Here is a 23,168-nt window from a genome sequence, read left to right as displayed (position 1 = left end):
GAGAAGCGGCAATCTTTGATACAAAAATTGCGCGATTCAACTATCCGGGAGATATCAGTGTATCTCTCTGAAGGCCAATAAGCTGAAATGAGACACATACGCGACGTCCAGCCCTATCGGCTAGGTATGAAAGTTCGTTCTCAACGAGGACCTTGGGGTCACTTCCGACTTAGCACTATAGAGGTGAATTCAAAGGTCGCGTCCCAAACATTTATAAGAATGTAGTTGAGCCCTGGCAAGCATTATAATATTCCATGGACAATTCTAACCATGAAATACTTCAATATCCACATTATCTGCGCTTCAGTGGCCTTCGGCCTCTTGGGCTCAGCCAAGGGTTTGGATGAAAGTATTATCGCAACGGTTGTTGACCTGCCCTCTTTCATCAAGGAATACAAGCTTCATGCAAGTTACCTTAATGCTGCAGCAAGAGCAAGCAGGTTATCCAATGTCACTTCCATGATGCACCTTGGCAGCTTGCCTGGGGGCCTTTTAGCTTTTTTCTCAACTCACTGGATTGGCCCACTATGGACCATGCGGCATTTATGCCTGCTTTGGGTCATCGGCGTAGTTGTTTTCATTACATCGGCTGGCAATATGGGTCAACTCATTGCTGGTCGGTTTATCATGGGTATGGGTGTCGGCCAGGCTGGTGTTGTTGGACCAATTTACCTAGCCGAAGTGGCACCAACGGCTTCTCGAGGTCTATTGGTCGGTCTCTATGCGTCATCGGAATATGTAGGTGTTTTAATCGGGGTATGTCAGTGTCTGAAATCAACTGAAGAATAATTGTTCGCTAATTCCATATTTTGATGAACATAGTACTTTTCCGGTTGGGGAGCCTCGCTTCATATATCCGGCGATAGCAACACGCAATGGATCCTACCAGAAAGCATCCATATCATGGTGGCCGGGGTGTTACTACTTTTCTCAATCGGCTGCGTTGAGAGTCCTAGATATTTGGTCTACAGTGGTCACGTATCAAGGGCTACAATAACTCTTGCTAAGCTGCGGGGTTTCAGCCCAGAGGATCCCCGTGTTATTGAAGAGGTACAAAGTATTAAGCGTGAGGTTTCCTCAAAGGAAACCACGGGCAAGCCCAAATGGTCCTTTGTAGGGCAATGGAAAGCACTTTTTGCAAGAGCCAATTTCCATCGATGGATGTTTCTTTTGTCTGCGCAACTTCTCAGTCAATGGTCCGGAACAAATGCTATCACAAGTGGGTTCATTATTCCTAGCCCCTTACACCTCTAAGCATAAGGCTGACATCAGTGGCATAGCTTACGCACCTAAATTCTTCGCGCTGTTGAATGTAGCCGGGAATTCCGAAAACTTGTTCAAAACAGCTATTTTCGGAGTAGTAAAACTGGTCTCTGCGCTTATTAGCGCATTCTTCTTTGTTGATCGCTTTGGAAGAAAACGCACCCTCTTAGGAGGAATAGTACTTCAGCTCCTCGCTTTGCTCTATATTGCAATCTTCATGACAGCTTGGGATGCAGCTGGCAAGTCAGACTCCAGTGATGCGCTTAGAGCAGCTGCCGGTTCCGTGGCTGCTCTATACGTTACAGGAGTCGGCTATGCTTTCGGATGGAATTGCATCCAATATCTGATTAATGCTGAGATTCTTCCTTCAGAAGTTCGTACACTGGGGACAAGTCTTCTCATGTGTGTTCATTATGCCAATAAGTTCGCACTGGTGAAAGTAAGCTTACTACATTTCGCTATGATTGAACTGTTGTTGACGAGGCTAGCCGATAACAAGGCCCTGCCAAGTATGATGCTTGATGATGCTTTGCAGCCCAAGGGGACATTTTGGTTCTTCTTTGCTGTTGCATCAATAGGTCTTGTATGGGGCATTGTCTGGCTGCCAGAAACTTCACAGAAAAGCTTGGAGGAAACAAGCATTGCATTTGAGAAGCAGTCGACAAAGAATCCGTGACGAGTTCAAAATATACTATTTGCATAGAAGCGTCCGGAGTGACATTTGTACGAGCCTGGCTTGTACGTTGTATCGATCACCTGTCCAGCATTATTCTACCTTACCGTCATTTTGTGCTTTTGTTGAATTCACGAATTATATTGGTTTTCAGTCTTTACTTGATGTAGTTTAGCCAGAAACCTTCTGTCAAGGCACGCGTGCTACAGCGAAAGCAAGCAAGCAAACAAACAAAATGAAGCAAAAGAATGCTGCAAAAGAGGCTGGTTTTATCAAGTATTTAGAGTATGTAGTAGAACAAGAATAAAATAATACTCTATCTAGCAGACTGGGTATATCAGAAGGATGACCTCATGCGCCGGGTACCCGGTGGCAACGACTCCTCAGCTCTCCTTCCACTGCCTGACTACTGCATTCCGAACACTGGCTCTGAGGAGCTAGCAACTGTCCTAGTTATGACTGTGCCTAACTCGTCAGGTCCCTTTGCTGCTGAACTTGCCTCCATTATGCGCTCACTCCTTGAGAATCCTCGGGAAGTCACTAGTGGGTATCCACCTACAGGCCCATGTTGATTCAAAGGGATCCGGCGCAGCCACATAAGCAATCCAGACAAAGCTGCCGGAGAACTACATCACCATTTGTGTTAGTCTAATGCAATCACCGTCGCGCGGGACCTGGCACATATCATCTGCCAACCTGCCGAAAAAACCCATCATCAACCCAGTTACCTGACCTGGAGATGCCCGCGCGATACACCCGCTTCATTGATGTGAATGCTGAATTACAACCGCTCGCATCCATGCTGAAACCGTGCGGCAAGCATATCCTGGATTCGCTTGATGCACAGGGACTACGGGTTTTGGATCCTAGGGTTATCCCGATTGATCCCAGGGGGAATACTCAGAGCGCAGGCAGAAAATCTAGCGAATTCCAGACCCACGAAATTTCTTTATCGCGAGTCTCTAAGATGAATTGCAAGATATATAGATGACTATGGTACAGTGCATAGTGAAACGAGGTTAATCCGTCGGTGTCCACCAACAATATATCATGGCCTTCATTCATGAGCTTGCGAACCACTTCAAAGTTCCCTGCTTTGCTGGCAAGGCGGAGACACGTTGGAAGAGATCCATTGAGTTGTGAACTATCAGCCCCCTTTTCGATAAGTTTGTGTAAGATAGATATTTTCTAAGCGGCATGTTTATATCAGCATCTTTTCGCTTCCTGGGCTGTAGGAATATTACTGGGATCTCCATAAATGCACAGGCCATCATCACCAACCAGGAGGATCCTCTGTCCGGGATCATGTCCAACATAAGCAAGCCACCAAGTCCAATTATCAAAACCAGATTTTAACTGCACCCTAGGTTTCATTCATTCAACTCTAAACTTCGCAATTTAGTTCTGGCCCACTCCGTCATGTATCTTTCAAACATTTGCATACATTATCCAAAATCCTACGCTTCCTTGAAGGGACAGGTTCTTCAGCTTGGTTGATGCTCTCCGCCGGTCAAACGTACGTCCGATAGTAGGACTGGGCGGCTCTCTTTCCATCTCGTTTTCCACAGCGATCCATTCGTTTTGCGAGCTCCTCGGCTGTATGAGAGCAGTGTATGCTGTATTCATACTCTCCGTTACGGACAAGGAACACCTATCATTGACATTTTCTGCAGGTAAGTTCAAATTACTTCTCCACCGCGCTAACGCTCAGATCACGGTCTGGAACGCTCACAAGGCGTTGCTGGGGCGCAAGGATGACCAGATGACACCTCGCCAAGCCCGAAATAAGGAGAACCACTTGGATGGTAGTAGACACGGGATTCACCAAAAACAAAGAACGAATAAGAACAAAAAAAGGGGGAAAGAAAAGACTATACAGAAAAAGAGAAATGTTGGAGGCCGATTTGTGAGGTCCACGGAGATCAAGGGTGTAGTATCCCATTCTACAGACTATTTTCGCGGGGAAAAGAGTGTAACTAAAACTTTGGCTACCCAGCACGACCTGCCATTGGCCTGCGCTCGTATGACAGTAGGAAACTCTAAGACTCCAGCTTCACGTTTGAGGAGGGTGAGCCCTCCACCAACTGCCTGCTTTAGTGCCACTAATGGCAAGTTGCAGGAAATCCGCAGCAGCACCCTCATGAGATTCACACACTCCTACCACGCCTCGAGTTTTGGCTCACAATCTTACAGCTTCCTCCCATCACTTGATATCTCTGGGATTGGCTCCTTTCAGGAAGGTGGCCTTCAGGATAATTTAGCCACCGATGTTGCTATCGTGTAGTTCAGCAAATATGGCCAGGTAGTAGACCCTTGAGTCTACATTCAAGCAAGCCTTCTTAGATCCCAAGTAGGAAGGAGGCTTCCCTTCCCCCTCCTTTCCATCTCTCAAAGGTCTTCACAGGAAATTGCAGAACATTAGGAGAAGATGTGTCATAGAGCTTCTAGATTATTCCCAACATCCTACCTAAGCCCCCCTCTAACCATTGTGTCATCGACAGAGCAAATAGGCACGTATTGTCTACATCTCCGGCTCTCGCGTCAACCTTATAAGTCCACATACCGGTCCTCAAAAACATTGTAAGAATCTGAAAATCTAGTAAAATATCACTGCGCCCGCTACTGGGCACGTAATCAACCTGAACCCCACGGGCGTCACGCATAGTGAGGTGGGCTAGATCATTGAAGGACGTAGTCCTCAATGGCCCTGTAGTGGAGTGTTCATCGTCATGACTACCATCGGAGTAGACAGCAGAGGCGCTCACTTTAAGGGTCGCATTGACCAGGCCCTCGTCAGGAAGTGCCAGCTCCTTCTTTTTGGATTCAGGCAGATAACCGCGTAGGTAGATGGAAGAAGACACGATCGCTTCATCAGGATGTTAACATCGAAATATTATTATTAAGATTAAGCTGCACTTCAAGCAAAGGGACGATCTTACGCGATAATGGGTGTCGGGGCAATCTCAAGGAATTCAATCTTGAATATCTGGTCATCCTTAGGCACGGTGTCGTAGATGGCATTGTTGTGGCCGGGGACCATGTTGTCTTGTTGGGCCATAATATCCTCGCTGACAAGCAATTCTTGCTGTGTGGGGTTGGTCTTAGCAAGAGCAGCGAGTGTAGCGGTACAAAAAGACAAGATTTGCCGGATAATTGATTTCATCGCGTGGCAGTGGTTGTGGATTTCAAGACAGCTTAGGGTGAGTTTAGCAATGAGGGACGAGAGGTGTTAGCTTTATGTCACTTTAATGCCTCCCTCTGCCCTAGGTAAACTAGGGCCCAACCACAGCGCTCCGGACTCCGGATCGCTCAGATCTCTAACGTCGGTCGGATAAAGATTATATTAGGTATACCTAATCTTGGATCCAGTTCCAGGTTCTACAGAAGTTAATTTCTCTAGACTTTCTTTGTCTGGGTGCCTCCGGAAAGAGTAGGTGCCCGCAACTGTATTTAAACCTGTAGTCTCTCAATGTTAAGAAGAGAGGTTTTCATCTCTTCCTGTACAAGTAGGCCTTCCTGGTGATGTTCTACCACTACGCCACAGCAGGCTCTAAGGGGTCGGTCACCTCGTCCCTTGACGCTTCCTCATAAGGTTCTGTACACCTTAACGGAAGCGAGCCGATTCGATCCGAGTCATGCGTGTCGGCGTAGCGGTAGTGTTGGGACTTGTTTTCTAAGCCACGGGATCTTAGAGTTCCTCTTAGATTGTAGGGGAGGATAGAGTTCATTCAGTTCTCATTTCCCTGAAGTAGCTCTATGGGTTGGGATGGCTGTCAACTGTCAGGGTCACCGCATTAAAATCCCCTTCAGGGTGTTCCTCCGTCGAACGCGACATTGATTGTAACTACTGTAACTAACTATGTACTAACTATGTACCAACAGCGTAAACGGTCCCTGGCAGAGATTACATCTGGACCGGCAAAATGGCACATGAGAGATGTGAAATATCCCATTCCAAACAATCGTAGCGCTAGGGTCGCCGGTTTAGAGGCACCCTCCCGCCTATTGAGCGCACACAAGCCATGCAATGGGAGGTTAGTATTTGGATTGGTGACCACCAAGTCTCACTTGTGCATTCGAAGGGTTCTGGCGAGTGGGGTATGCTGTGTTGTGCTGTCTACCCGGCGAAACCTGTACACGGACCCCTAGACAGGAACTACCCCTCCCCTCGTCTGCGGTTTCAACAGCCCCAACATAACCTGCTTCGACCTCCAAGCTGCCCACTCATCCACGGATCTCGTCTCCTCCTCTTCTCCTTCAGTCAGCACCGGTATCTTCCCTCCACGGATCCTCCGCATGGATGCTAACTTCGCCGGCCTGACCAAATACGCCACACTCCGTCTCGGCACGAACGCCTGTTGTCCAGGTGCAGCTAGAACCCTATGCAAGGAACTCCGTAGCAGCTGACCAGTCCACTCTACCAGAGCATCACCAATATTGACCAGCGCACAGCCCGGCACGGGTCGAACAAAGCGCCAATTCTCCATCTTATTCTCGAGGCCCGCAGGGAGGATCTGCAGACCTCCAATAACTTGGAATAGCAGCGTCGTTGTCCCAATATCTGTGTGTCCGCCTAACGAGATGCGATCTTGATTTGCTTCACCGGGTGCGTGGGGGGGACTACAAAGCAAGCGGACAGAGGTCTCGGACTCCTGATCTAGTGGACTGAGTTTGCTCAGTGTACCGCGTTCGAGACCGAGATGGTCATCCAGCGTTTTAAGAATCACGTCTAGAGTTGATGAAGCGTGGCGGATGAAACTTTGGATCTGGGGGCGCTGTGCCTCGATCGGAGGTGCGTTGGTACAGGGAGCACGATTACCCAGGATATCGTCCTGATTAATGTTGTAGAGGTGCATGTGGTCGAGCTTGCCGTCGTCGGTTTTGAGCGCTCCCATGCGCTTATAGCCTGTAAGGTCTTTGGGCGCGTTGTAAGCGTATTGGTCGAGTGTTGCCTGGTCGAGGGAGAAGAGCTCGGTGTCGAGATCGAACATGGTTTCTGCATCGTGGAGGAGGGTCCTGCCTTCTGCGGAGTCGTCTAAGTCGATTAGGAAGAATCCCCATTCGCGGCAGGCGGCAAATAATCTCTCTCCTTCGGTTGGGTTGCCGGATTGTAGGTCCGAAAATGAGAGAACGGGAAGGTCGATGGTCGGCGTATCAGCGGGGAAGGGGGGAGCTTGGGCGAAGTAGCGAGTGGTGGGCATTGCTGGAGTGGATATGTCTCTGTGATTTTTATATAAAGAAGTCGGCTTTTTGTTGGGATTCGTTGGGGATAGTGGGATACATATAATATATTCACGGCTTCAAGGAGATGAGGACGAAGCTGCGGGGTGATACTTCTCGGTCGTTGCGAAGAGACAAATATGAGGGAAGAGACTGGCCTACTTATTCTGTAAGCAATGGAATGACAGCCTTGTGTACATGATTAGTGCTTATTGTCAGCGTCGATCGTAGCGTACTAGTGCTTACGCATTCGTCTCTCCCGCGTGCGCACTGGTCAGAGTTAGATCGACACACGCGATGACAAGTACTCGGCAAAATGCTATGACAATGAATCATAAGACCAGCAGAGATCCATTAATACTAAGGTGGGGAGACTTCCGTAGTAGAATAAATTCCTTACACCCAGTCGTACTTTTACTCTATCAGCACCTGCCCCTAGAACTTTGATTACACGCATCTGAAATAATAAAACGATTTCATCATATAAAACCAACTACTTCCGCCAAGCTGTCCCTAGTCTGAATTCTGCTTGAGCCTCACTGCATGCTTTGCGCATATTACACCCAAACAACAACATTGGCACTCATCCAATGAGAACGAAGATCTAAAAAGCATGACTGTTCGTTGGCTTTCATTTACTTCAGTCTAATCTCAATATCACTGTTCATCTATTTCCCATTCCGAATATTATCAGTTTAATACCCCTCTCTACTTCACATGTATTAATAACGATTTCTGCGTCCACATCTTCCTTCATATTCATGCAGTATCTACATTACAATCATGATATGTTTGTAGAAAAGAGAAGGTTCAGTACGAGACAAAGCACATAGTCGAATGTAGTTTTCGCAACTAGCATAATGCTCTAGGCAGTAATATCACGAGCAGAGACAACCGTCGCGAAAGCATCCTCCAGCTCACTCAACGCCACATCCTTCAAAGTTGCAGCCTCCACTCCAAGAATATTCCGATCGCCCACCGCATCACGCACAACTACAACCTCATAACCAAGTTCATTGCCAGCCCTGGCAGTCGTAGAGACACACACGTGCGCCATATAGCCGACCAGCACGATCTTCTTTCCAACAGCTTCGAGACTGCCCAAGTACTCGTGCAATTCCGTCTGGGCAAAAGAACTAGGGAAGTTCTTGCTGATGATCTTCTCCCCAGGCACAGGGGTGAGTTCGTCGAACTCAATTTCTAGGTGCGTGTTCGGAGTGAAGACGGGAGCGCCTGGTGGGGTCTGGTGAACAACATGGACGATGTTTCTGCCGTTGTGAGTACCGTTGGTGCGATACTTAGTCAGAAGGTCTGAAATTACTTTGCGGCTTTCGGAGACGCCCTCGATCTGGAGGTGGCCGCAAGCGTATTCATTTTGGGCATCAATGATGATCAGGGTTGAGTCTTGGGTTGAAGCGGTTGAAGGAGGAGCACCAAGAAGTTGGCGGAGAGATTTTGCTGGGGCGCATGAAGACATTGTGTTAAATAGTAACCAGGGTTGTGGAGAGAAAGTATTGGCTGACGAGTAATGCTAGTCTTGTGTAGAGTGGGATATCGTATCTGATGTGTGAGACGGAAAGAGGATCTGAACAGACAGCGCAAACCTACTTATAGACAAAGACTCCTATTATATTACTCAGTATTCCGCAATTCGAGAGGCGGGGTAACTAGATGAGAATGATGTCTTATTTGGAGCCATGACCGACTCAAATAGCCCACGAGCTGACTGTGGCGAATAAGGTCATGCTATTCTTCGTCTCTACTTCTTGGCGGAATATACTTCCGTTTTAGGTTAGACCAAATGCACTGGGTCAGCGGATTTTGTTTTGTAAAATTGCTCCTGCAGATGCATCCTCGATATTTTCTGTCGATGCTGTCGGTAGGAAAAATGGATGGAAATTATGGGATGGAATCAATTTTGAGAGCCTGATGATCCACCTTGTTGAATTCTCAAAGCTCGAGATTCTCTTAAATAGTGCTACTTGCTGCAATAATCTCTCGTAGTATTCCGTTGATAGATCCGAGTAACGTTTGTATGGCTACTTAATAGCCTATGATCCTGTTTGTCTATATGATGATCAGAAATACACACATAACGATAAGAAATTTCTCCAAAATTTCAGTTACCAATTTTTGATAAATTGAAAATGTGTTGTATACTATCTACCAGCCACTGTCCTTCATAACATTTGTGCCGAATGTTAAACACAACTTAGGTAATAGCTGACACATCCTTAATGCCCAAATGTTGGATGGAGTGTTCTGGCGTTGCATTCGCCTCCATCAAGCATCATCGACCTGCAAACTGTCCCCACTATTAGTTTCGGCCTAGCCTGCATTCACGAAGAAGCTGAGCCGACTAGTTGCACCCTATTGATTTGGATGGCTTAGTTAGGATCAATGTTTATTGCTGGTGTACATTGCCATGAGGGTCAAGCAAAGGTCCGTTTGCCAAAACTGCAGATCGAGGAAACTTGGTGTACGTGGGTCATCATTCTACTTCGAAGCAAGAGGCTCATTCCATGCACAGTGCGACGGAAAGTCACCTGAGTGTAGTCAGTGCCTACTAACAGGCCGCCAATGTCCGGGGTACCCAGTGAACTGGTCCTTCGTACAGAGCCAATCAAAACCTGCCCAGAGTAGAAGATCACCATCGAACATATCAAATCGGGATCACAGCCCCCGAGACACTGCAGAACATGAATCCTCCTTATCGAACATTGCTTTTCAATCGGTGGAAGAAACTCATTTGCTTCCAACTTTAGGTGCAGGCTACAACTTGCGTCGTGCCGAGCAGGTTGACTTCATCATAAGGAGCTATGTGCCTAATGAAGAGTTAGAGCTCCCTGGCATTATCTCTAATGAGCCACGGCCTCGCATATGTGGATCATGGGTCGAAGTTCTTCCCAGTCTAAGCGAAAACTCTGACTCCAATATCATTATGGCTGCCTCAAAAGCTTTATCCACCTCACTTATGTCCCGGGGATTTCCAGAAAGAGTCTCAAGTGTCGACACCACGCACAACTACCTTAACGCACTCAAATTGATGCAAAAAGAGCTCAGCACGGCGAATATGTCGTCAGATCGAGAGCTACTGGCATCAATAATGTGCCTCAGCTTGGCAGAGGTCGGTCCTGCTTCGTGGTATCTGCTTTTAGGGGGGGCGCTTTGCTTACGCAATTTAGGTTATGTTTCCTGGGCCAAGTGAAGGTTTAAAGATGCATATAGATGCCGTGGCGCAAATCCTTCAGGCAAATGGACCCCAACGTTATCAGACCGGCGTTGCCCACAGGTTATTTATCGGCTTCCGCCCGTTGTTGGTGAGTCGTACATTCCAAAGTCCGGAGTGTTTCTAATGCCTTGTAGATGATAAACGCCATACAATGCCGAACTTCATCTTTTCTGGGGTCGGATAACTGGAAGACAACACCATTTGCAATACTTAGCCCATCCCCAATGCAAAGCCTTCTCGGCCAGGCCGCTGCGCTTCCAACTATTTTGCATACATTAGACAGCTTATCTGGTCCAGATGCTTCAGATAAAAACCAATACGAGTGTGAACGCATATTGAACTGCTTTAATGACTTGTTGAACGGGTTAAACAATTGGGAGACATCTGAATCTATCAATGTGACGTCTCCTCTTTACTGGTACCGGGATCAGGATCCAGAAGAAATCCCGTGTATTTGGTTTCCTAGTATCACTATGGCCAACGCAATCACCTATATCTGGGCGTTTCGTATTATATGTCTCTGCGAGATGGAGCGTCTTGCGTCGTCTCTCCCACAGCCGAGCATTGAATACCTGAGGATCTTGAAGGAACAACACATTGAAAGTGTCCAGAAAAGTTCAGAGACACTCATGAGACGGATATGCGAAAGCATGGAGTATTTTCTCCAGGAGGAAATGAAACTCTTCGGTCCTGCTTCTACAATCCTGCCTCTTCAGGTGGCCTACGCGGTAGCCACAATGAATGGTAATCAACACAACGGGCAATTACCCATCCTGAAGAGAATTGTCGAGCGGCTAGTTCTCAAAGGACTTCAATCTTTTCCAATGTTGATATTTGAAAGGAATTCTTTCCTTCACAGATGGGATAGATTATCAAACAGGCAATTGGCATAACTGATGGGTGCGTGTTCATATAGATAATATAGTAACATGAGATTGCAGTATCTGTGAGTTACATTCACAGACTGGAAGTGGATAACCAAGGGAGAATGTTGCAGGTGAATGGATAAAAGAACAAAGAAGTCTTCGATCTCGACTGATAATTCACTGGAAGCCTGTGGCAATACAATTCCTTACCGCGTGGATGTAAATAACTCACACCAGCCATGCATACCCTCCTACATCCTCAGTCTATCTTTATAAAAGTGGGCAGTTATCACCACGAGGAAATCAAATAGCTTTTAAGCAATATCACCTTAGACAACCAAAGAAGGCAACTTCAAGACACACAGACTCCCTAAACCTCAAACTATCAAACAACCAAACAACCGAATTAAAACCCCACCAAACACCCCAAAATGGACATCATACACCACCAAAACCACCTCTTCATAACCACCGCCCTATCCTACCTCACTACACCCATCCCATCCTACTCCCTCCGCCGTATCCGAGCCGAATTTCTCGCCGCAACCAAAAACGGCCCAACATCCCCACAGTGCGATTTCATCTCATTCCGGCCAGTCAGCCCCGACCACCTCTTCGAAATCATCGGCACCATAGTCGGCCCAGTCGGCAGCCTTTACGAAGGAGGCATTTTCCATATCCACATCCGCATCCCACCATTGTATCCTGATCTACCGCCGGTATGCATGTTCATGACGAAGATCTGGCATCCGAACATTGGTCCATACGGGGAAGTCTGTTTGAATATTTTGCAAGATGAGTGGAGCCAGGCACTTTCTGTGAGGACTGTTCTGCTGTCGCTTTCTGCTATGTTGGGGGATCCGGGGATGGGGGTGGAAGGTGGTAATGTTGTGTATGGCTTTGCGAATGAGGACGCGGGGAGCATGTTTTTGGATAATCGGGCGATGTTTGAGATGGCTGCGAGGGATTGGACGATGATGTATGCCTCGGGGGCGGACACTTCAGAGTGATTGTTTGCAGGCCTGTGGTGTGATTATGGCTGGGGAGGCGTTTCAACGTATTGGCCAACACTTTTGTACACTAGCATTCCCTAATGCAGCATATCTTTGGCAGAAAAGTCTTTCCCAGGCTCAAATTTTTGACTAACTTGCTTCCCTTACAACAAGACACACACAGCTTTGGCTCTTTGAGGAGAAACTGTAAGCATTGTCAAGGCCAATCAATTATCGTTTCAGCTAGCTCATCAGTGACTATTTCTAATTTTTATGACTGCCCGAGGCATGGATAGGGAACCCCCCTATGCGGGTACAACTTGGTAAGTATCTTCCAATTGAGTGTCATAACTCCATTACAGAAAGCTGATATAAGTGCAGGAAAGCAACTAGCATGATCCGCAGTAATTTTCCGCAATTCAGCCTATGTTCCATGACCAGTCATGGAGAACACCATCATGCCTGAGCAGCGACTTTCTGTATATCAGCCGTTTCCAACCCAACCCCATCCCTCTCATAACCATCCTGGGACCCCAATATCAACTGTCTAGCCTCCTGCTGATTCAACCCGTACCAAAGCATAACCCAACCTCCATGCTGAAACCTTCCCGTTGCGCGAGCCGAAAACCACTCAAGTCTGTCATCATCATCACGAACATTCCAGACCAGCTGGGGAAAGTCTTTCGTGATGCGAACAAACATATCATCAGCAACAGCACCCGCACCCATAATCCCGCTCGGGAACGTAATCAGATGCGGTGCGCCACCAGAGGCAAATGCGACGACGGCCAACGGACTCAAAGATGACGGATCATTGAAATACATCTTGAGCGGCCGATTCCTCCGCATCTCATTCACACAAAACCTCACCTCATCGTCCCCAGCTCCCTGCCGTGCCAAAGCATGTACCAACCTCTCCTCATCCCTGAATTCCGCAGAAGTAGTACTATATATCCTCGTTCCGCGCTCAATCAAAGTCCCTGGACCAGAGGCCGCAAAGACCTCCCGCTGCACATCCACGGGATGAACAATCGACACACTAGACGTACCCGGTGACTCACGCAGAAGTTTCTCCACAGCACGAATCTTCAACCTCGTCCCATACTTCACCCACTCTTGAGCCATGAGGTCCTCAAACTCCTCGCTCAGATTGATCCTCTCAATCCTCTTCCCGGTCACCCCATGCACTAAGCCTCCCTTCTCAGCAAGATAAACCACCTTCTGCGGCTTCAACGTCCTCGCCAGCTCACTAGCCGCAAGGTCTGCATTCACATTAAGCACTTGCCCATCCTTCGTCTCAGCCATAGACGTAAGAATTGGCAGGCAAGACGCCTTCATTGCCGAAACAATCGGCGCTGTCTCGACCTTCGTTATCCGTCCGACAAGCCCATATCTCTCATGATCGAGATGCTCGGCCTGGAACACACCCGCTGTGATCGGCCGCGCCGCAACCCCGATTTCCTCGAGCGCTTGAACCAATTTATGGTTCTCGTCGAGGAAGAGTCTCCGGGCAAGAGCTAGGGTCTGGCCATCCGTTACGCGGATCCCCTCCTCAAAGTGTGGTTCCACGCCTGCATCCTCGAGGATCTTGTTAAGTTGAGGCCCGGCACCGTGTACGATAACGGGGTAGAGGCCCATGCGGCTGAAGAAGGCAAGACTTGATGCGAGGGTTTGGAGGTGCGTCTCGAGTATCGCACCTCCGACCTTGATCACAGCGAAGGGCTGCTGGGTAGGAGACTGGGAGTTGGTGAAGTGAGAGAGGTACTGTGCTGCAGTACGCTGAGAGTCAATGTGGTGGAGGATTTGAGCGATTGTGGATCTTGTGGCGGTGACTTGGTGGTCTATGGAGGGGGAATATTGTCGTATTTGGTGAAATGGGGTGTATAAGGGCTGTTGTTGGCCGAGAAATTTGCGGACTGTGGTTTGCCCGAGGAAGGGTAAGGCAGAGCGGGGGAACGACATCGCGACGGTAGGTATAGTTACAACAAAAAGTTGAATACGAGCTGACTACACTGCAAAGAGAGGGGTGGCTGAGCCTTTTTATGTCCTCCAGAATCCCACCTCACCATATGTGTCACCCACGAGTCTACAATCATGCGCAAGGCATTGACTACTCTTCTCCGTAATTTATTCCTAGGTGCTACTAGTTCAATATACCAGAGGCAACGAGATACAACGAGTTCTCTGCTAAACGTGGTGTCTCAAATCTCGCACGAGCACGGGCCACACATGCTCTACGGAGTACCGCCACTGAGCAAATCAGAGGCAAGCCAAATTTAAGCCCGCAAAAACGACGTATCACAAAACGCACCCTACCTGCATGAGGAGTTTCCTGTCTCCAATAGCATCGATCACATACTAAGTCTGGGCCCGTTCCTCCTGCAAACACCTCGGGCACGTACACGTGAATGTGAACAACTCCTGGGTTTTCTTCCGACGTGCCTGCAGGTCAACGTATTCAGACAGGTCAAAGTAGGAGGTACAACACTCCTCGCCTGGCGCGATGTCCCGTAGTGCAGTCACCATCATTCGACCACGGTCATCGGCTTGGTGTGTCACCTACGTGGTGGGTTATGTTAGCGAGCGACAGGTCAACTTGGGGACACGCAGTTGGGCGGGAAGTGGGATTTGTGCTTACATTGGGCGCACAAAACTGATTTGCGAGCGTGATGCGCAGAAACACAGCTAGGCCGTATTGCATGCCGCGCTCGACGCCCAGAGATTGGTGTGGGATGATCTCCGTCGGGCCAGGGCAAAGTTCGAAAACGTTGGTTTCCTCGGCGCAGATCAGGTCGACGAGGGTATCGAGGTCGAGGGTTTCCGGGAGGGGTGAAGATTGTAGCAGATATTTTTCCGCTAGGGTGGTCCAGTGTTGAAGCTGGGATGTGGGCCAGGAGTCATGGTTGCTTCGGAGGAGCTGGACGCCTTCCCAGCCGCTAACGAAGCGATCTTGGAATGTGAGTTGCTGGTGGACGTTGGTTGGCGCTGTGCCTTGAAGCTCGAGGTACCGGGCTGCAAGAAGTCGGATGACGATCCAAAGCATGTAATAATCGTGATCGCCGAGTTCCTGGCGGAGAACAGGGCTGTACTTCTTCAGCCAGGCGCACTCGAAGTCGTGACGAGCCTGGTCTTCATCTTTACAAGACTCGTTATACCACCAGATCTCGAGAGAGCAGCCAGTCTCGCATGTAACACTATTTGCTGCATGCCGGGAAACGCGTCGACTGCAGCCCAGGTTGCTGCAAATGGAGTGGTCGCTATCCCCAACGGCCACGGTTGGCAACACGGCATAGGGAAGGTCGGCCATAAGGAGCTCTCCAGCACGAATAGGACCATTGGTGCTCAGTGTTCGGCCTTTGAGAGGGTTGTAGGTTTGGGTCAAGTGTGGATGGAGAAACAGGATGGCCTGAGTTAACGGGTTGGCAAACTGGATCTTGCGGACCTTTTCGCCGAGAATGCTGTAGAGGTCAGTATGGCTTACAACCAGTTGTGGTGCAATCAGAAGAGAGGGATCCAATCATGATGGCTGTCCGCATCATACAGCTAGTCCCCCAAGAGGATACATGAAAATACATAAGACATACCTGATATCTCCGAACGGAGTGCCAATCTTTGAAGAATCTTCTTCAGTCTTGGAATGCTGGTAAACTTGACCGATGGTAGGCATATTGAATCGAAGGATAGAAGAGCTAAGAGGTTCGATCGTTTCTGAGAGATCGTGATCCGATAATCTGATAATGAGTGTTCATTGCACCGGTCAGGAAGCACTATTTATAGCCTCATCTTACACCCAGAAAGGATTCTTTTTTCTGGCGTCATCAGCCATCAGAACCTACTTCACAGTATCAGCTTGGCAAGTAGAACATGCAATCTAAATTCTGCATCAATCATGCGAGCGAATTATTACCATCATTGGCGTGCATGCCCTCTGTCGTGATTAGTTATTCGCCACATTTTGCTTGACAGAGAAATAACTTTGATGATCATACGAAGGACTTCGGGGTTTGAGACTTGGAAAATTTCTGTTCTCGACCATTTGTCCGTATGCGCCAAATTCAGGCCTCCGTCTCTGACTGGCGTATCGTTTGGCAGTATTACGCTATTTCAACCTGGGTAAGGTCCATATGCATGTATTTCGGGATCTGTTGACTGTATCTTGGAATTGTGCTGTTTCCTACGACAGAACGTGCTGGGATGTAAACCTGTCACAATGTTTGTTTCAGTACGATGATGCTGGCTGATCTGCTTTCCATGTAACCTCATTGCATCAGCCCTCATTTAGGTGGATGGTAGCCTATGGATGGGACGAAGCATCGATTATAGCGTGTTAGCAACTAAACTGCCTCATTTCGATCACAATCATCGATTTCGGGGTTGCTCAGTCATCCAAGAAGTTCTGCTTTCTTTCCTCATTCTTCCTTTGCGTAGAACATTGGTATGGTTGAGATGTCCGATCGGGCTTGTAGAGCTTTCGAAAAGCTCGAGTCGAGGTCTTGAGAGCCATACCATATCGCAGATGGGTCCTTCCCATGGAGAAATAAAGATAGATGTCTCCCATTTTGCGGGCTACATAGCAGGTCCCAAAGTTTTCCATAGACGCCTACACGGGAGAGTGCCACGACAACGCTGGTGAGTCGTCGGGGTTGCATATTTCCAGACCTTTTGATGGGCCGAGGAATAATTTCCAGGTTCCCCGTAGCTGGCCTGCTATCGGGATTAACGTCTGACACTAGTGTATATTGAACCTGCATTGTCAGATGGTAAGCTCATGCATTGCCACTCGGGGTTTGAAATGGGGACCATCACTAGGCGGGCACAGCGACGTGCTCAGGGGGCCCCATGTTGCAATGCCTAGCAACTGCTCCGTTCTCTGCTGGTCGCCAATCATTAAAGCATTCTTTGGATGAGTGCATCTGAAGTGGTGCCTGGGCTTGCAAGGAGAGCTTTCACTGGCCGGTTCTAGCTGCAATGCTACATGACTCGGCGGGATCCACCAGCGGGCCGACCCCGGGGGCCCATCAATGGTGAGGGGTTGGCGTTCCAGATTCCGTTATAGGCACTAGTTGGTCTCTTGCATAATTAAGGCGGTGCAGAATAATATTTCGGGAATATCCTAGGAAAGTATAATAGCGGTAACTATTAATATAAGCAAACCGGTTATGGCGGCCAGATGGGATCGATCGATCGACATTAGTAAAATTGGGTACTAGTGATTTTCTCTCTTTCCGTTGTCATGTGGCCTTTGAGCAATTCGTGCTTTGGTGGCGTTTGACAATTGAATATTTTTCCATATCACAATTGCGAAGGCCCAATGAACCGCACATTGCACAAGCAGCCCGGATCTTTTTCTGATAGTTTATCCCCCGCTATGGCAACCACAGTCACCACAGTCACCGGTACTCTGATACCAGATCCACCGCTCAAACTCGAATTGGCAAGAATCGAGGACGTGCCGGAGGTGATACAGCTGTGGTACAATGCATTCAGCATTCCCTCCCTGCTTGCTATTTGGCCTGACACTCCAGGAGTACGGCAGTGGTGGGAGTCAGCCATTCGCTACGACATGCTAAACAAGCCACGCGAGAAGTACCTCAATGTAATTGACAGCCAGACCGGGCGTATTGCCGCTTATGCCAAATGGTCTCTTGAGACTTCTAAGGAGCGTGGCCCCCGGTTTCCCCCCTGGCACCCGGATATGGATGCCCGCCGTAACGAGGAATACTTTCAACGATTGGAGGAGATTCGGGATCGCCTAGTTGGAAGCTCCAGTAAAAACTTCTGTAAGTTCTGAAAGCAGGAATTTCTACGGAATGAGTATCTGATCTACCTGCAGACCTTGATATGCTCGCGACACATACCGACTACCGACGCATGGGAGCAGCGCGGTTACTTCTTGAATGGGGATGTCAGGTAGCAGATCAAGAGAATGCTTTAATCTACATTGACTCGAGTGAAGCCGGAAAGCCAATCTACGAGCGTTTCGGTTTCGTGGTTCAAAGTATGGCTTGCGGGCTCGCTTCCATGGTGAGAGAGCCAAGAACTAAGGAAGTGTGAGGTGATATGTTTTAGCGGTTCCTCTATAGTAGGAAGTGTTGTAATTGATTGCTATGTGCTCTATATAGGATTTGAATGACCTGATGAAAGGCGGGAGACAAACTGCAAGTATCCGCCAGCAGATAGGCTTGGTCTACTGAATTGAACGCAAGACCTGCTGTCGCGGGGTAAAATTCCTCCTGTTGAGCGTGTCTATGGTATACCACTCTTTGCCCGTCAATGATTTGCTACTACCTATAATTTGATAGTAAGAATTGTTAGATCTGTTAGTCAATGAAACCAAGACCTTATCCTTGATTACACTGGACTCGGGGTTTGAGCTGTAGACAAAGCGGCAACTCCGACGCAAGTCGTGCTCCTACATGCCGCCACCATGCATGTATGTACTAATTGTGTGAAACAAGGCAGATATGACGTCGTCGAGGGGCGCTGTCATTAAATCATGTAACCAAGCAGAGTTATCCCTGGCTGCATACGCCCCATCAGCAGAGGAGGAAGGGATCAGGAAGCGGGCATTCAGATCCATGAAAGAAGACCAAGTATTAAAGCACCGCTTTGTTGCAAGACCGAGTGTTTGAAGACACATATCATAGCATTCTTACTAGCCTACAATCTTGAGACTTCATCTAATCTCCTATCCTTTTCATAGATATATGTTCATCGCAATGCGTCCAATCCTTGAGACTCCGCAAAGGATTTTGTTCCTCACTACGCAACAGCCCCATACGATAAGGGCAGAATGGCCATTTTATCAAAACTACGATTTGCCCGGTCTCCTATTGGAGAAAGGAGCCCAGGTCACGCTCAAATGTTGGATGGATGAAGATATCGTGACAGTGCTCAGTCAGTTCGACGTGGTCACCTTCCTTTGGTGCAATGAGTACTATAAACATCCCAAAAAGTTTTTCGCCTTTCTTGACAAAGCTGAAAAGTTGGTGTGGAGCCTGCCAGGTGCCCCTCTGTCCAACATTCCTCGCATCATCAACAACACAAAACTTGTCCGGTGGAATGCGGACAAACGGTACTTGCTGGATATGGAGCAGGAAGGCTTCATTATTCCTAAGACCAAAATGGTGGATCCTCGGAAGTACAGTGTAACTGAATTGAATGCCCTGGTGCATGAATTCCTTCCGTCGGGGTCTGTGGTCCTGAAACCATCGATATCTGCATCCTCCACGCTAACCCGGCGGATCACAAACACATCAGCACTTTTACCGGATGACTTGACCTTCCTCGAGCTTTGCACCGTTGGGGGTCTCCGGAGTTCTTTGCTGATTCAGAAATTCGAACCTGCAATATCAACGGGAGAGTATTCATTCGTCTTTGTGGGTTCTCATCTCAGACATGCCATGATCAAATCTCCCCAGAAAGGAGACTTCCGAGTCCAGGACGAGTATGGTGGATCCGCTAGGCTAGCAAGCCTCCTCGATATCAAGCTACAGAGTCTCCAAGTGGTTCAGAATGTTTTCAACTCACTTCAACGCCGCTTCGGATACGAGTTCACGGAGGGCGTGAGCTCCGGGGAGATTGGCTACGTGCGGATTGACGGTCTTATCACGGAGGATCGGCCATTCGTTTTGATGGAGGTCGAAGCCATCGAGCCCCATCTGTGGCTCGAGACCGGAAAAGGAATCTCCGGGATGTTTTCCCTCCTCTTGGAAGCATCATAGAACCCCAGCTGCTTATATTTGACGCACGCTACGTTTGGACAGGTGGTTGCTTCCAATAATTGCAAGGTGGTGTGGATCGAAGGAAAGCGCAACGTTCTCACTGGGTTCAGAGTTGGTGTTAGAAATGTGTCAGAGTTACCAATCAGCATTAGTAAAATCCTAGCAGACCTTCATGATTACAGATTCTTGCTCACCTTCATGCCAAATACGACCACTAATACAGTCTATCACAGCTTCGATCAATTGCTTTATTGCTTTACCCGTCGACTAGTCGTAGCCTAAACCGGAAGCCCGCAATCCCCCCGGGCAGGGCTAGCACTAGAAAAGACAAAGCTCCGCAGCAGAATAGTTCAAGGCCTACAGCACATTTTGTATTTCCGGGGTGGAGTAAGAGGCGGGTAAATTTATTCTTTTACGACCATCTTGGCTTGTGCCTTGCACTCACAGGAAGAGTACTCCTGGGGAAAACATCTTCAATACTAAAGGACACTTGGGCGACATTGTAATTTAACCCTGTAATGTGGTCACAGCATTAGGCACAAATCTAACAAGAGGTAATCAAACATTCTTTTAGCTTGGGAAAAAAAACCGGCATGGCTCTGTTACGTTGCTGATGCAAGCACGCTGCGGTATCACTATGGTGGGATAACGCGAGGCTATGATTTTCCTCGCTTTTCCTCATCGGAGAAGAACGGCTCGAAGTCGCCAGGGAACTCGAAGTCGTCCTCGTTGTTTCCTTCACCCAACAGCTCCGGATTCTCAGTGGGAGATCGCCTGTTCATTGAGCTCGAATTGCCTTGTTGGGCCCCGCTACTATGGGCGTGCATGGCTTTGTCGGAAGCAGGAAGACCTCTTGATGCTGTTTGTGTCATCTGTTTTTCCGCCCGGAGGATCTAGAACACTTATATGCATTACCATTCGTATTGTACCAGGATAGGCTACCAACTCCACATTTGAAGCTGCATGTGAGTTGCGATGCCTTAGTGGAACGCCTGGGATGGGCTTAAAACCTGTTTAAGAGGACTAGATTAGCTGCATCTAGTCTGATTCGATGGCATGACAGTAGATGAGAGGGGGCACTCAGGTCCGCCGCCAGTGACATGGTGAGAGAGGATAGAGTGTGCGGAAGCCGTGGTCCGAAATATATGCTGGCAGTTACAAAGACAAGAGCCAAATTCTAACCTTACCCAGGTTTAGTCCATACTGTTCAAATCGAGAAGCACCAATTGATACCAAATGGCGGAAGAGTGGTATGTAGAGAAGGTACTTAGTACTGCCAGTAGTATCATCCAGGCTGGAGGAGATGTGGAGCTTCCTCCAGTACTAGTACTTGGGTAGTTGACCTCCACCAGCCAATCGCCGCCTTCCAAGAATCACGGGGGGGAGGGGGGCTTCATGACGCTATTCTGTGCTTGTTATAGCGAGATGGCATGTAAATGAGTAACCATTGGTACCCTGTAGGGCAAAGGGTAATAGGTATCCACCATTGATGGGTCTGTGGTAGAACATGACCACTTAGAGGTCCCTGGCACGATCGGGGTTTGCTTTGAAAGGTACGAAGCAAACTAGCACTCTGTAGCTTGTTTGGAATCCCGGGTGGAAAGGGTGAAAAGAGGGGGTAGCTCCACGGAGTACTAATTTTTTGGGGGTAATTGGTAACGAACATGGAGAATTGTAACTCCCCTACTATTAGTTGTTGTGCCAAAAATTTGTATACCAGTGGTGGGGGAACGAGCTACTAGCACTACTAGTAGTAGTTGACTGCCTACTTCTACCGCGCAGGGGCATGAGGTGTAGTCTGAGGTATGATACTCTACTGTATGTTTCTGCTGCTGTTTAATCGTAATTCAAACAAAAGTGGTGGCACATGACGATGATGGTGGTTCATGCTGTGAGTGTTGCGGATGTGGTCGATTTTCCTTGTACTACTCCTGTAGTAGTTGTGATATTTATTATACGTACAAGATTCTTCTTCACACGAGCATAGTTTAGTAACCGCGAAGTCAGTTAACACAGGTATCGTGCTACTAATGTAAATAGAGAGATGTTTATTCTTAGAAGGTACTTATTCCCAAGAGGAACTATGAGCCACCCTGCCTCACCTCTGGCCTCAAAAGCTTGCTGCCTAGTCGTCTGCTGACGGGAGAGCTGAACGGAACCAAGTAAATAGGGTGTGAAAAAGTTAGATATCATTGTTGTAGCCTAGAAACTTTGCATCCTTATATAATCACGGCAAGATGGCCGAGTTGGTCCAAGGCGTCAGGTTAAGGTCCACCTTAATACCCAGCTTCACAGCTTCCTGATCATCGTAAGATGGCGTGGGTTCGAATCCCACTCTTGTCATTTCCTTTTTTCCATCACCAACTTTTATCCTGCCACCATTTGGTAACTGTCACCAAATAAATCTTCAGTTTTTTTTTTTTTCTTTTTTTGTTTCCTCATTGCAGGAAGTCATTATTTTTTTCCCTTCTGATCCTTTCGCCCGCCTCTGCTCCTATCTCCACCTCTTAGTAAATAGATCTCACTTTCTCATAGATGAACGCTATACTACAAGCATGTCATTCAGCTTGCTCCGCGCCAGAAACAAATAATAACCTTTCCAATCATTCTCAGCAACGTACAACGAGCCCAACCCTAGCAAGCTATAACAACAGATGGACGTATACCAAACGAAGGCGCCAGCATTCCTCACCCAATATGACATGCAGCGTTCAAAGTACTAGTATATATTCGAACATCCGAACAATCTAGCACCCCAAGAACAATACTACTACTACTACTACTACTACTAATAAGCTTATAAAACCGGCCATCCCATTCCAACATCAACACAACATTGATAAACCACATCACCCTTCTCATCTAATTGAACCTCCTCTACCATCCTCGTGTAACCCTAACCACTCACCCTTGACAATTCTCCCTCACCTCCCTTCTCCTCGTCGCCCTCGGCAGCACCTCACCATATATGGGCTACAGGTGTTATAATAACGGGATAGTCTCATGTTGCCTCATGAAGGAAAGAGAGCTATTTATTTTTCACCCCATGCGTTAGTGGTGTAACGGTAACATTCAACCCTTCCATGATCTCCTGCGATAGCAAAGATTGAAAGGTTGGGCCCTGGGTTCGACTCCCAGCTAACGCATTTTGAAGCATATCTTTTTGCATTCTGCTCAAGATGTCTATTTATATTCTAA

General features: G+C 48.0%; 9 protein-coding genes and 2 non-coding genes across 11 annotated transcripts; 7 read left to right on the top strand and 4 right to left on the bottom strand.

Moving 5' to 3' along the window:
* Positions 1-157: 157 nt before the first annotated feature.
* On the top strand, positions 158-1,939 carry BO87DRAFT_445162 (quinate permease; the record flags this gene model as incomplete). The annotated part of the gene is made up of 4 exons (XM_025628154.1): positions 158-756; positions 823-1,219; positions 1,281-1,702; positions 1,763-1,939. The coding sequence occupies exons 1-4, from the start codon at positions 271-273 to the stop codon at positions 1,937-1,939; spliced, it is 1,482 nt and encodes a 493-aa protein (XP_025475918.1). The 5' UTR covers positions 158-270.
* Positions 1,940-4,380: 2,441 nt separating this feature from the next.
* Positions 4,381-5,099, bottom strand: BO87DRAFT_400472 (uncharacterized protein; the record flags this gene model as incomplete). The annotated part of the gene is made up of 3 exons (XM_025625527.1): positions 4,381-4,749; positions 4,796-4,802; positions 4,876-5,099. The coding sequence occupies 3 exons, from the start codon at positions 5,097-5,099 to the stop codon at positions 4,381-4,383; spliced, it is 600 nt and encodes a 199-aa protein (XP_025475917.1).
* A 615-nt stretch (positions 5,100-5,714) lies between these two features.
* On the bottom strand, positions 5,715-7,273 carry BO87DRAFT_379883 (oxidoreductase). Its single transcript, XM_025624176.1, has one exon. It carries the CDS (start codon positions 7,135-7,137, stop codon positions 6,082-6,084), a length of 1,056 nt encoding a protein of 351 aa, XP_025475916.1. The 5' UTR covers positions 7,138-7,273; the 3' UTR covers positions 5,715-6,081.
* Positions 7,274-7,891: 618 nt separating this feature from the next.
* Positions 7,892-8,805, bottom strand: BO87DRAFT_379882 (putative isochorismatase family hydrolase). Its single transcript, XM_025624175.1, has one exon. It carries the CDS (start codon positions 8,631-8,633, stop codon positions 8,022-8,024), a length of 612 nt encoding a protein of 203 aa, XP_025475915.1. The 5' UTR covers positions 8,634-8,805; the 3' UTR covers positions 7,892-8,021.
* A 1,292-nt stretch (positions 8,806-10,097) lies between these two features.
* BO87DRAFT_400469 (uncharacterized protein) lies at positions 10,098-11,281 on the top strand (the record flags this gene model as incomplete). Its single annotated transcript, XM_025625526.1, has 3 exons — positions 10,098-10,283; positions 10,342-10,476; positions 10,523-11,281. The coding sequence occupies 3 exons, from the start codon at positions 10,098-10,100 to the stop codon at positions 11,279-11,281; spliced, it is 1,080 nt and encodes a 359-aa protein (XP_025475914.1).
* Positions 11,282-11,669: 388 nt separating this feature from the next.
* On the top strand, positions 11,670-12,264 carry BO87DRAFT_445155 (UBC-like protein; the record flags this gene model as incomplete). Its single annotated transcript, XM_025628153.1, has 1 exon — positions 11,670-12,264. Exon 1 carries the CDS (start codon positions 11,686-11,688, stop codon positions 12,262-12,264), a length of 579 nt encoding a protein of 192 aa, XP_025475913.1. The 5' UTR covers positions 11,670-11,685.
* Positions 12,265-12,702: 438 nt separating this feature from the next.
* BO87DRAFT_409804 (uncharacterized protein) lies at positions 12,703-15,913 on the bottom strand (the record flags this gene model as incomplete). The annotated part of the gene is made up of 4 exons (XM_025626268.1): positions 12,703-14,087; positions 14,649-14,805; positions 14,885-15,704; positions 15,831-15,913. 4 exons carry the CDS (start codon positions 15,911-15,913, stop codon positions 12,703-12,705), a joined length of 2,445 nt encoding a protein of 814 aa, XP_025475912.1.
* A 1,701-nt stretch (positions 15,914-17,614) lies between these two features.
* Positions 17,615-18,300, top strand: BO87DRAFT_400466 (GNAT family N-acetyltransferase; the record flags this gene model as incomplete). The annotated part of the gene is made up of 2 exons (XM_025625525.1): positions 17,615-18,026; positions 18,080-18,300. 2 exons carry the CDS (start codon positions 17,615-17,617, stop codon positions 18,298-18,300), a joined length of 633 nt encoding a protein of 210 aa, XP_025475911.1.
* Positions 18,301-18,965: 665 nt separating this feature from the next.
* BO87DRAFT_445153 (ATP-grasp domain-containing protein) lies at positions 18,966-19,970 on the top strand (the record flags this gene model as incomplete). The annotated part of the gene is made up of 1 exon (XM_025628152.1): positions 18,966-19,970. The coding sequence occupies one exon, from the start codon at positions 18,966-18,968 to the stop codon at positions 19,968-19,970; it is 1,005 nt and encodes a 334-aa protein (XP_025475910.1).
* A 2,231-nt stretch (positions 19,971-22,201) lies between these two features.
* Positions 22,202-22,313, top strand: BO87DRAFT_t225. The gene has a single exon. It is a non-coding gene; the product is annotated as a tRNA-Leu (tRNA).
* Positions 22,314-23,018: 705 nt separating this feature from the next.
* On the top strand, positions 23,019-23,116 carry BO87DRAFT_t226. The gene has a single exon. It is a non-coding gene; the product is annotated as a tRNA-Gly (tRNA).
* Positions 23,117-23,168: the final 52 nt, after the last annotated feature.

Source organism: Aspergillus neoniger (genome assembly GCF_003184625.1).
Source record: "Aspergillus neoniger CBS 115656 unplaced genomic scaffold BO87scaffold_37, whole genome shotgun sequence".
Classification (NCBI taxonomy): domain Eukaryota; kingdom Fungi; phylum Ascomycota; class Eurotiomycetes; order Eurotiales; family Aspergillaceae; genus Aspergillus; species Aspergillus neoniger.
The sequence above is the reverse complement of the archived record's forward strand: the minus strand, read 5'-3'. Positions and strand labels throughout refer to the sequence as shown.

Excerpts from the sequence above, each read along its gene's own strand:
- BO87DRAFT_379883 (XM_025624176.1), bottom strand. The coding sequence starts at position 7,137 with ATGCCCACCACTCGCTACTTCGCCCAAGCTCCCCCCTTCCCCGCTGAT.
- BO87DRAFT_379882 (XM_025624175.1), bottom strand. The coding sequence starts at position 8,633 with ATGTCTTCATGCGCCCCAGCAAAATCTCTCCGCCAACTTCTTGGTGCT.